We start from the raw sequence: 12,160 nt of genomic DNA on the forward strand, positions 1-12,160 counted from the left end.
CCCACGCCCTGGAAGCAGGCTGCCTCCCCATCGCCCTGCCTCCCACCAACCTCGGGGCCTTTGCACGGGCGGCGCTCTCCATGCAGTGAATTTTTTCCGCGGGCTTGTGGCTGGCCTGTCCCCTCAGGTCCTTGCTCAGAGGCATGCCCTTGGCCACGCCCTGTCCCTCCTCACCTGCTCTTTGCTCCGCCCCCCCTCGTTATATGACCTCACATCCTCCTGTGTGCAGTGTGGGTCCCTCCTGAGGGCTGGGCTTGCTCACAGCTGCCTCCCAGCTCCTAGAGGTGCACCCAGCCTCAGAGCCACATACTGAGGGCTCAGCCATGGGCCCGTCTGGGGTGGGACCCCGAGCACGCCACGCTGTTCTCGGGATCCAGGTCGTAGCAGCAGTACCGTGTCTGAGACGGATCGGTGTCGGCTGGAGCTTCTCCTGCAGATGTGTGGATTTGGATGAAGTCTGTGGTAGCCTCGTGTCTGAGATGGATCAGTGTCAGCTGGAGCTTCTGCAGACGTGCGCGGATTTGGATGAAGTCTGTGGCAGCCTCGGGTCTGTAGGTCTCCAATCACCCCGTCCCCTCCTCACCGTATCCAGCACAGCTGCGTCCTGAGGCTGCGCCTGCACTCCAGGTTCCTGCCATGCCAAGCCCTCTTCTGTGTCCTCATGACAAAGGCCGTGCACTGGGGAACTGAAACATCCGGGATTCGTCTTTCAGGTTCCCTGGGGCGTGCCCCTTCCGGAGGCTCCTTCGGGGGCACAGGTGTTCCTTGGTGTCCCTCGGTGTCTTCATGCAGCCACCTCACCTGCACATCGACGTCTCCTCTTCTGCCTCAAAGCCCCTCTACCTTTCTCCCAGGACGCCCGTCATGAGATTCAGGGCCCACTGTATAATCCATTATGGTCTCATCTTGAAAACTTTATTACCTCTGCTGCAAGGACTTTTCCAAACGAAGTCACGTTCACAGGCTCCTGGGACAGGGAGTGGACATGCCTTTCAGGGGCCGCCTTGGACTCAGTAAATCTGACTCAGAGGTTTGCTGTCTTGACAGCTGCCCCCAAGCGGGGCTCCCCTCCTGCCCCAGCATCACCCACAGGACTTGCTCTCCGTCTCACTCCACCCGAAGGAAACATAGACTCCCCCACCAGCCACTCCTGCACACGGACCACCGTGGTGCTGGGGCCCAGCGGGGTGAGACCCTTCATTGTGGCTGGAGCCCACAGGTTGACGCCCCAGCCTGTTCTGTGGACTTCGGCTGAATTCGCTGGTCTCTGGATGCCTAGAATGGCTTCCATGAAGTGCCAGAGCAAAAAACTAAAGATGTCAGGAAGGAACGGCTCCAAATTTTCCTTTTCAAGAGGAGACTCTGCATTTCTTTCCACTTGCGCTGCTGATTTCGCCTCCCTGCAGACGTCCGCGCCAGCCCTGCGCTGTGTGCCCTGGAGCCAGGACTGCCCCTGTGACCTGTGTGGTCCCCTCTCTTCCACCTCCATTATCTGTGGATGCACAGGTGCCACACAGAGCCCTACAGCTCTGTCCAGGTCCTGAACCCAAGTGAGGCAGGTTTTGAAAGGCGGCCAAGTGAGGGATGCCTACACCTCGGGGGCTCCACACCCCCATACGTTGCTGCCCAAAGTCAGGACGAGCTGCGGAAATTACACCTGGACTCTCTTGTCTGTCACCCACAGACAGCAGCTCCCGGTTCAGCCTGCGTCCCTCGTCATCCACGCCCTCTACTTGCAGTGATGTCTGCCCCAAAAGCACTTCGCTTAACCCTGAAGCTGCGAGACCTGCCACGCTACTGTCCCCTCTAGTTTTCTGAGGTTTGAGGAACAAGGAATTCGGTGTAAAATCAGGAAATATCCTGCATGTAAATTCTTGATTATTCTTGTCCTTCCGGGCAGAGCCGCCTCCCGCGAGTCAGCCGTTTGACTCTTTCTTGCTGAAGGATGAGGGTTGTGGGGGGCGCATGGGTGCCCCGGACCCAGAGGCAGTGGCGTGTCCCCTGGTGTAGTGGTCGGAGCAGGCCCCGAGGAGGTCGTGGGCTCAGAACTCCGTCCTTGTGTCATCTTAGAAAAGATGTTTCAACTTGCCGACCGTCAGCAAGAGCTAAAAACAGGGCTGGAGAATTTACCACTGAGGAACTTATGATCTGAAGTGAAAAACGCTGAGAACAGACTTGCCACCGGTGAAAACCACAAAGCCGAAATGGAGGCCGTGCCCAGAACACAGAGTCTGCCTGCACTGCGTGTCTCACGCCCTGCCGCGGACGGCGGCCCCCTTCCACTGCCCAGCAGCTCTTGGGAATCTCCTTTTGCTTTTACAGGAACGTGGCATGGTCAGAGGCAGCCATCAGCTGTCTGGGGACCTGGATTTGACAGGATTGTTCCATCCCACGTCCAGGCAGCCCAGGTGTGTGGAGACGGGGCAGACAGGAGACCCTCCCCCTGGCCTGTGCTGTCTTCCCGGGAAGAACACTGGAGACCTTCGTCTCTTCCTTTCCTCACCTTCCCCAAGCGCTCGCTGTACAAGCCCCCTCCTGCCTTGCCCCTTCTCCCACCCCACTTCGGTTTGGTCCCAGCTTACATCTCATCCTAAGGCTTAAGTGTGCAGCTGAACCGCAGTTCTCAGATGAGCTGCAGGACTCCAGCGTGGCACCTGCCTGGGCAGTCCTGAGAGAGGGATTCGAAGTGGGGAAGGACCCCGGAGTCTTCCCGGCACGTGGTCTGAGGCTCCAGCCAGCAAGTCCCAAGCTCAGTCTTCGCTCACCACGACCCGACGGCTGCTCCAACCTGTGGGGACCGATCCGATCCTGCACTCCCTGAGGCCGACAGCTTTTTGACACCCAGGCTTCAGCCACAGACAGACAGACGTTCCCTGCCCGGGGGAGGGGGTTGCCCTTGCTGGAGAGAAACAGAAATGGACAGAGGGTCACTGGGGTGGCCCTGGGTGTTCTGCGGAGAATCAAAGTCGTGAGATGGAGACAGGAATCCCGGTAGGTTTGGGCGGAGCCGCATGTGGTCCTTTCTGGACCTACTTCTAGGAATCCGACGGTTGCACGACCTCAAACCAGTTGCTGTGGGATAAATGTTTGTGTCCCTCCGAATTCAGATGTCGAAACCCTAACCCCAGAGGTGGTGTTTGGGGAGGCAAGGCCTTTGGGGGGAGATTAGATCATGAAGGTGGAGCGCCCAGGTGTGATCAGTGCCTTTGTAAGGGGCTGAAGAAACCAGATCTCCTTCCGCAGCGAGGCCATGCCTCAAGGAGACCTCTGTGAATGCGGAAGCCGCTGTCACCAGACACCAGGTCTGTGGGCGCCTTGATCTTGGACTTACCTGGCCAGAGCTGTGAGATAAATTTCTGTTGTTTGGGCCTCCCGGTCTGTGGTGGTTTGTTATGGCCGCCCAGACAGACCAACAACCGACCTGTGTGAAAATGTGAGTCATAAAGGGGTGATGTTGACAGTGAGTCACTGCCGTAAACGAGTGGTGTTGACAAAGGCATCCTGTCCAGGTTGGAGCTCCGTGTGGCTAAGTGGTGTCCGGCTTCAGAAAGTGATGCCTTCTTGATGTCATCTTCACACTGACAGGAGTTTTTAGTTCTTATTTTAAGACTTTTCTACCCGACAGTTAACTTAGCATACAGATATCACAGTAAATTAACCACATGAATGCTTTCATTCCTAAGCAGCTCATGTGGGCGAGTTTCTAAAGCCATGTTTGGGCCGATGCATCACACAAGAGGGAGTCCCTAAGATGCATCATGTCCATGGGAGAAAACGAAGCAGGACACACGTGTGAGTCGTCACACCCTTGGTCACCCGGCTTGGCCATCACACAGGCCTCCTGCCCAGGATGTGTGTGCGTGTGTGTCTACCTGTGTGTCTCAGCTCAGGCTGCTTGCTGTGACAAAGTCCCCTAGACTGGGTGGTTTAAGCCACAGGAGTTTATTTCTCTTGGTTCAGGGCAGGAAGTCCCGGATGAAGGCACTGGCAGATGTGCTGCCTGGTGAAGGCTCACTTCCTGATTGACAGACTGCCGCCTTCTCACTGTCCTCATGTGGCCAGGCGAGCAGAGCGAGCCCACAGAATCCCATTCACGGGAGCCCCACTCCCACAGCCTCCTCACCTCCCACAGGCCCCACCTCCCAGCACTGTCCGCCTGGGGTTAGCATTTCAACACATGAATTCAGGGGAAGACAAATATCCAGTCCGTAACAGTGTATATGTGTAGATGTGTGTGTGTAGATGTGTGTATGTGTAGTGGGTGTGTGTGTGCATGTGTAGCTGTGTATGTGTAGGTGTGTGTATGTATAGTGTGTATGTGTGTGTATGTATAGATATGTGTATGTGTAGATGTGTATGTGTGCATGTGCATGTGTAGCTGTGTATGTGTAGATGTATGTGTAGTGTGTATGTGTGTATGTGTAGTGTGAGTGTACATGTGTAGATGTATGTGCAGATGTGTATGTGTAGATGTGTGTGTGTAGATGTATGTGTAGTGTGTGTGCGTATGCATGTGTAGTTGTGTGTGTAGCATGTTTGTGTGCATGTGTAGCTGTATATGTGTAGATGTGTATATGTGTAGTGTGTAGATGTATGTGTAGTGTGTGTGTGTATGTATAGTGTGCATGTGCATGTGTAGATGTGTGTATGTGTAGATGTGTGTAGATATGTAGTGTGTGTGCATGTGCATATGTAGCTGTGTATGTGTAGATGTGTGTACGTGTAGTGTGTATATGTGTGTGCGTGTGCATGTGTAGATGTGTAGCGTGTATGCATGTGCATGTGTAGCTGGGTATCTGTGTATGGTAGCTGTGTATGTGTGTGTAGCTGTGTATGTGTATATCCATGTGTGTGTGTAGGTGTGTATGTTTATACATGTATGTACATATACATATATGCATATGTGTGTAGCTGTGTATACATGTGTGCATAGGTGTGTGTCTAGCTGTATGTGTAGTTGTGTATAGCTGTGTATGTATGTGTGTCTGTGTTTATAGGTAGCTGTGTGTGTAGCTGTGTCTGTACATGTGTATATGTGCATGTATGTGCATATATGTGCATGTATGTTGTGTATATGTGCATGTATGTGTGTATAGGTAGCTGTGTGTAGCTGTGTGTGTGTCTTTGTGTAGCTGTGTGTGTATTAAACTGAGTGTATCTCACATTAAAGCAAGATCCCATAGGAGCCATACTTCGTTCTGGCGACAGGGATGAGAGGGAGTTGCAGCTGCCTTCCGCCCCTAGCGAGTGGGTGCAGGCCCAGTTGCTTGGGTGTGAGAGCTCACATGCAGGTGTGACAGGTCTCAGCCAGGACAGTGGTTCTTGGACGTGGGTGGGGACCGGAGGCTGTCCCTGGTGCCGTGTGGCAGGGTGCTGTTCTGAACCACAGAGGAGCTTCGGAGCCCTCTGTCCTCTGTGGCATTCAGCCGGCCTCCAGTTACTAGGCCGGGTGCAGACGCAGAAGTAGAGCTTGTTCTTGGTGCCATTGGCCCTGCAGGGTCCTGGCACTGCCCACCTTGGTGGGGATGGTTTCTCCAGAGAGGGACTCTCCCCCAACTCTGCGTCCAGCGGTGTTTGGCTGCCTCATAACCTGTAGGTGCGGGAGCTTTGGCGCCTGCTTTTCAACCTCAGTGGACAGGCGGGGATTTCCACGCCTGACTTGGGAAGAAAGAACAGGGTCTTTGCTTTCCTTTGGCTTTGGTGCCTGCTTTTCTTTTCTTTTTTTTTTTTTTTTTGAGACGGAGTCTGGCTCTGTCGCCCAGGCTGGAGTGCAGTGGCCAGAACTCCGCTCACTGCAAGCTCCGCCTCCCGGGTTTGCGCAATTCTCCTGCCTCAGCCTCCCGTGCAGCTGGGACTACAGGTGCCCGCCACCTCGCCCGGCTTATTTTTTTTTTGTATTTTTAGTAGAGCTGGGGTTTCACCATGTTAGCCAGGATGGTCTCGATCTCCTGACCTCGTGATCCGCCCGTCTCGGCCTCCCAAAGTGCTGGGATTACAGGCTTGAGCCACCGCGCCCAGCCTGGTGCCTGCTTTTCAATCTCAGTGGACAGGCGGGGATTTCCACGCCTGACTTGGGAAGAAAGAATAGGGTCTTTGCTTTCCTTTGAGGCTGCAGCACAGAGAGTTTGGAGATACCCAGGGTAGCAGCAGCTTGAGACCAGCACCAGCAACCAGCTGAACCAGGCTGTGCGGCCCAGTTCCGGGGTCACCTGGCCCCCATCCTCTCCCCTGGGCAGCTGGAGGCTGCCTTTAATGGCGACTGAAAAGTTGCCACGAGCTCCTGATCATTGTGGTAGGTACTGCGTGAAGCTGAGACACGCGTGAGCCACATCCCGGGGGCTTTGAGCCCCCACCGCGGCGGTGGCTGAGGGAAGGCTTGTCACACTCGCTCAGGAGGACACGGGGCCGCAGTGTTCACTCAGCGGCCTCTTACCATTGGGATCGAGGAATTTTCCGAGAGGAAGTGAGAATTAACAATGATGAAAGGTTTGTGGGTGAGTGACAGGCCTGTTCTGTTGAGGACTGCATGGGACATTGTGTGCTGCCAGAGACGGGGGCAGAGGTCAAGAGCCCTCGAGGGCTGGGAGAGTTCGGAGGGCAGAAGTCATCAGAGCACAGTGGAGCCAGACCCAGCAGCCACCTTCCCACTCAGGGTCTTCATTAGAACCCAGCATTGCAGGGACTGAGCTGTCCCAGGTGAAGGGGAGGCCATCACGGTGCGTGGACGCCCCTTGGCTCAGCCTTCTAAGAGGCTCGGCAGCTGGGATGGGCCCGAGGCATGAGCCCTCAGAGGAGGTTAGGAAGGAGCTAGGGAGAAAAGATACGTTTGTGTGACGTGCTGGCCGAAGTGAGAACAGTCGTGGCAGATAATGAGTCATGTCCCATTGAGGGGTGCTGACAAGGGCTGGACAGGCTCTCGGGAGGAGGCCACGGAGCCCTGTGCTGAGGAGACCCCCACAGGGAGCCTCGTGGGCCCAGTGTCCCAGGATCACTGGATGGTAAAAGCTGCCCTGCCTGGCGTCCTGGCGTGGCTGGGCTTGGCCAAGACCCAGAAGCAGAAATTGTGGAAGCTGGAGGCGGTGGCTGTAGGGGACGCGAGGCGGCAGCTATTGGGGGCACAAGACGGCGGTGGACTGTCGCTGTTAAGAGACAAAGCCATGGTTGTCGCAGGCTGTGTGCGCCCTGGGTCTTCTCTGTGAGGACATGGATGAGGGACGGCGAACTCCCATTATCTGTTTGCCATAAAAAGCTACCCTAGACTTTGTTCGCTTGAAACAGCCCTATTTTACGGATTTATTCTTCATTTTGTGGCTCAGGAGTTCCAACGGGCTCAGCTAGGCAGTTCTTCACTCCACGGGGCGCTGACTGGGTCCTTCACTCAGCTGTGTCCTCGTGCGGGACAGGCTGGAAGGTCCTGTGGGCTGCCGTCCCGCACCCCCACCTCCCTGCCCTTTCACAAAGCCCGCCCTCAGCCCTCGGTGCTGGGCCTCCTCAGAGCAGGTGGACGCTGGGTGGTAGAACCACCTCTCTGATGACCGTGGGGCATGAGAGGGCAGCTGCAGTGTCCTGAGTCCCAGGCTCACTTCCGCCGAGTCCTGTGAGCGAAACAGGTCGCAAGGCCGGACCCCGGCTCGGGGGAGAGAAATGGATTCCATCCGGCCAAGGCGGCATGGCAGGGTCAGTGGCCGGCTCCAGCAGGCAGACCTGGAGCCCGGCCTGTGGGACTCCAAAGTCAATGTTCAAATGGAGCCCTTTGAAATTGAATTGTTTAAAAGGCGGCAACGTCAGAGAAGCTGGACAATACCCACCAACAGCACAGTTAGGCAGGTTATTAGGGCACTTGCGATGTGGAATATTATGCGATATTTAAAATAATGGTTACATTGTTTAAAAGCATGGAAACAGTTTGTTCTCGGGGTTAGGAAGGAGGCAGGAGACAAGCTTCTCTATCCAGTATCATCTCAACAAGGTTAAAAAAGCCCAGAGAAAAAGGCTCGGAAGGAAACACACTGAATTGTCACGGTAGCTGTCCCACGGTGGCCACGATAATGGGTGATTGTCTAAATTCACGTCACTTTTGTGTACTTTCCAAATACTTTCTTCAAGCAGCACACATTTCTTCCAAATAAAAATTATGTAACGATGAAGAACATGCCTCAGTTTTAACTGAAATACTGGGTGCTGATGGAAACGGGCCAACATCCATGGAGTCCTCGGGGGCCGTGGAGCCCTCGGCGGCCGTGGAGCCCTCGGCTAAGTGTCTGCCTCTGGTCTCTCCCCAGGTGGGCGGGGGCAGGACGGAAGCCCGGTCATCACCTTCCCTGACTACCCGGCCTTCAGTGAGATTCCGGACAAGGAGTTCCAGAATGTCATGACCTACCTCACCAGCATCCCCAGGTGCGTACGCTCAGAGCCCGGCAGACACTGTGGTTCGGGGCAGAGTCTGAGGTTTCACCATCGTGGGGTCCCCGCAACTATGGGATGAAGCAGAGTCTCTGTGAGATTTCCGCGTTGTGGGGTCCCTGTGAATGTGGATCGGGGCAGAGCCCCCCATGATTGTGGGGCAGGGCAGAGTCTCTGAGGTTTCACCAGGATGGGGTCCCCGTGACTGCGGGATGAATTAGGGTCTGTGGGAGCCACCGTTGCATTCCCCGTGGCTCTGCTGAGGGGTTAGAGCTTTGTCAGCATCATGGCTCTGAGGAGCTCAGGAGTCTGCCTCGGAGCTGATCTGGAGTCCGAATCCAGCCTTTCCACTCCAAGCTGCTGTTCTTTCCTGTGTTACCACCTGGAGGCTCAGCTGCTCAGCAGTCGGGATCTGGCTTAGCCTGGGCACTGCTTTTCTCCCACATAAACTGTCACTGCGCTTGCCTGTTTGATCAACAGAGCTCTGGTGCGAGGGGTCTGTGTTCGTAATGCCGCAGAGGCCATCTGCACGGGGCCAGAGGCTCATGGGAGCAGGGCCCGTCCACGTGGCCTCTCTGCGATGTGGTCAGGTCCTGGGGGCGTGGCCGCCTCCTGCCCTTTCCAGGAGAGAACTGACCCCAGAGGTACCAGAAAATCGGGTTAGCAAAAATGGTTCCCTCAGGCTGCAGCTTTTTTGTTCCAGGCATAGCCGGGTCCCCGTCCTCTGAAAAGGTAGGGAGTCCAGTTCTGTGTCTCCCCAGCGGCCGGCGGGAGAGCAGCGTCAGGCCGGTGAGCTGCAGGCTGACTTCGGGGGGCACCACGGGGGTCTCGCATCTGCTGCGGTCACCCCAGCCACCAAGAAGATGCTGAGAATGTCAGCCACACACCAGGCAGTGTAGCTGCTGCTTCCTTTTGGGGTATAGTGAACCACGCACCAAGTAAAAACAGAAATATCCTTAAATGTGGCATCTGTATCCCTCACATTACATAAGGTGGAAAACAGAGGAGATGTTTAACCATCAGTGTGAAAGTGCGGCCGCGGCCATTACCGTGAAGGTTCTCCTTCATTCTTCAGTCTTTAAAGACAACAGCGCACTGGGCCTGGTAACTGAGAGCTCAGCACATTGGCCTGACCTGGAAAACAGCACATAGATCCCCTGAGAAATGTCACATACCCACCAGTTGGCAGCAGCCAGCCTCTGCGGTAATGCCTTGAGGAGAGGGAGAGCGGTGGGCACCTGTGTCCACTTGCCGGGTTGAGGTGGGAGCTGGCAGAGCAGGGAGCTTGTGAGCCTGTCAGGGCAGGACGTCTTGGTGGGCAGAAAGGAGGGGGCTCGTGGCCAGCTATGGTCAAAGGCCTGGACATGGCAGTGTCCTGGTAACCCCAAATCACTGTGTGTTGGGTTTGTGGTTCTGACCTCGGTCTCTTGTCTTTTGTGAGAATCTTGCACCCACTATGCACGAGGCTCTGCTGGCTGAGCTGAGTGCACGGAGGAGGGGCTGGGTCTCCGGCCAAGTGGCCGAGTTCGCTGAGGGCTGATGGGACCGGCTTGGTGGGGCAAGGCTGCGCACAGAGGAAGGGCTGGTCTCCGGCCAAGTGGCCGAGTTCGCTGAGGGCTGATGGGACCGGCTTGGTGGGGCAAGGCTGCGCACGGTGGAGGGGCTGGGTCTCCGGACAAGTGGCCGAGTTCGCTGAGGGCTAATGGGACCGGCTTGGTGGGGCAAGGCTGCGCACGGAGGAAGGGCTGGTCTCCGGCCAAGTGGCCGAGTTCCCTGAGGGCTGATGGGATCGGCTTGGTGGGGCAAGGCTGCGATGCTGCAGATGGTTTCCACACATTCGTCCCTGGTTCTCAGTTACACTGTGGCAGGAAGGCGGTCATTAAGCCCATGTTATAGATGAGGCTTAATAACAGGGTGATGGCTGGAGAAAGTGGATGGCTGGGCAGGGGAGCGCCCAAAGGCTCAGACCCATGGCCCTACCCCGAGGACAGGGCTCCAGGTGTGCTGTGGCCAGAGGGGTGTCCTTGGAGAGGGCGGTGATCTCCAAGCCTCGAGACCTGTGTCTGTCACCTGCACAGGAGGAAGAGCCTGTGCCCCAGGGGACGGCCGGCCTGGCAGGTACATCTGCCCCCTGATGGCGCCTCCGGGCATGGGGCTAAATGAGATTCTGTGGTGTCCACACTGAATGCTGACTGGTCAGACTCATTCTCAGAAGTCAGGGCTGTTGTCAGTGCTTGCTACTTGGAGCCATGAGCTGGGGGGTCTCCTGTTTGTTGAACCTTCCTGTCTCTTTTGTCTTAGAAACTTCACGGAGTCCTTTAGCTACCCGCATCCCTTTTCGTGAGATTTTCCAGCATCTGCAGTGCTCAGAGGCCACCCATCAAGACCGTCCTTAGCTACCCACATCCCTTTTCTTGAGATTTTCTAGCATCTGCAGTGCTCAGAGGCCACCCATCAAGACCATAAGAGTGTGGTACGCGGCACATGTTCATATGTGCACACCGCTGTTTATCCGATGTTCTGAAACCTTCCACAGCCCCCTTGCCGCTGCCCCACTTCTCTGTCTGCTCCTTCTCCTGAGATTCAGGAATATCAGATGCGTCCAGATTCCCGCAGGACGAGACCCACTCAGCCATCTCTGTAGATTGTGCATCTGTGAGCCGCACAGCCTGGTCTGGCTGAAGGTGGCTGGAGCACAGGCCCAGTCCCTGCAGTGGACACGCGGGCCCTGGGATCCCCAGAGGCAGCTCCATGGGTCCCCACTGTTCGCCTGTGTATGGAAACTCAGGTTTTCTGGTCACACTTAGATTATAAAAAGTGGAAGAGGCGTTTTATATCACCAAATGGTGTAAGTCAGATCCTGGAAATGCCAGCTTCGTTCAGCCCTGAGCAGCACTGCTGAGCATGGAGCTGTTTCCCCCACCGGACTCAGTGTGGGTGTCTGAGTGTGCGGGGTGAGTGTGTGGTGTGTGTCGTGTGAATGTGTGGTGTGTTTGTGTGGTGTGGTGTGTGTGTAATGTGAGCCTGTGGTGTGTGGGGGGTATGTAGTATGTGTGGGGTGTGTGGGGTGTGTGTGGGGTGAGTGGGGTGTGTGTAGGATGAGTATGCGGGGTGAGTGTGTGGTGTGTGTCGTGTGAACGTGTGGTGTGTTTGTGTGGTGTGGTGTGTGTGAGCCTGTGGTGTGTGGGGGGTGTGTAGTATGTGTGGGGTGTGTGGGGTGTGTGTGGGGTGAGTGGGGTGTGTGTAGGATGAGTGTGTGGGGTGAGTGTGGGGTGTGTGAGGTGTGTGGGGTGTGTGGAGTGTGTGTGAGTGTACGCGTGCATTCTATCCACGTTTCCTTCCCTGTGTGGTATGTAATGTGAGCATGTGGCGTGTGTGGGGTGTGTGGTGTGTGGGGTGTGAGGTGTGTGTGGCATGTGTGGGGTGTGTGGCGTGTGTGGAGTATGTGTGGTGTGTGGGGTGTGTGTGTAATGTGAGCATATGGCGTGTGTGGGGTGAGTGTGTGGTGTGTGGGGGGTGTGTGGAGTGTGTGGTATGTGTGGCCTGAGTAGGGTGTGTGGTGTGTGTGGCGTATGTGAAGTATGTGGGGTGTGTGTGGGGTGAGTGGGGTGTAGGGGGTGTGGGGTGAGTGTTGGGTGTGAGGTGTGTGTGGGGTGTGTGGTGTGTGGGGGGTGTGGGGAGTGTGTGGTGTGTGTGGGGTATGAGGTGTGTGTGGCATGTGTGTGAAATGTGTGTGGTGTGTGTGGGGTGTGTGGGG

General features: G+C 56.0%; 1 protein-coding gene across 1 annotated transcript in view; it reads left to right on the forward strand.

Annotated features, from left to right (window-relative positions):
* Positions 1–12,160, forward strand: part of MCF2L (MCF.2 cell line derived transforming sequence like) — an 82,383-nt gene that overhangs the window by 49,025 nt on the left and 21,198 nt on the right. Inside the window, exon 3 of the mRNA XM_025364398.1 lies at positions 8,283–8,397. Within this exon, the coding sequence (XP_025220183.1) occupies positions 8,283–8,397 (115 nt within the window). The remainder of the gene's footprint in view (positions 1–8,282; positions 8,398–12,160) is intronic.

This window comes from Theropithecus gelada, chromosome 17, assembly GCF_003255815.1.
Source record: "Theropithecus gelada isolate Dixy chromosome 17, Tgel_1.0, whole genome shotgun sequence".
Lineage (NCBI taxonomy): Eukaryota > Metazoa > Chordata > Mammalia > Primates > Cercopithecidae > Theropithecus > Theropithecus gelada.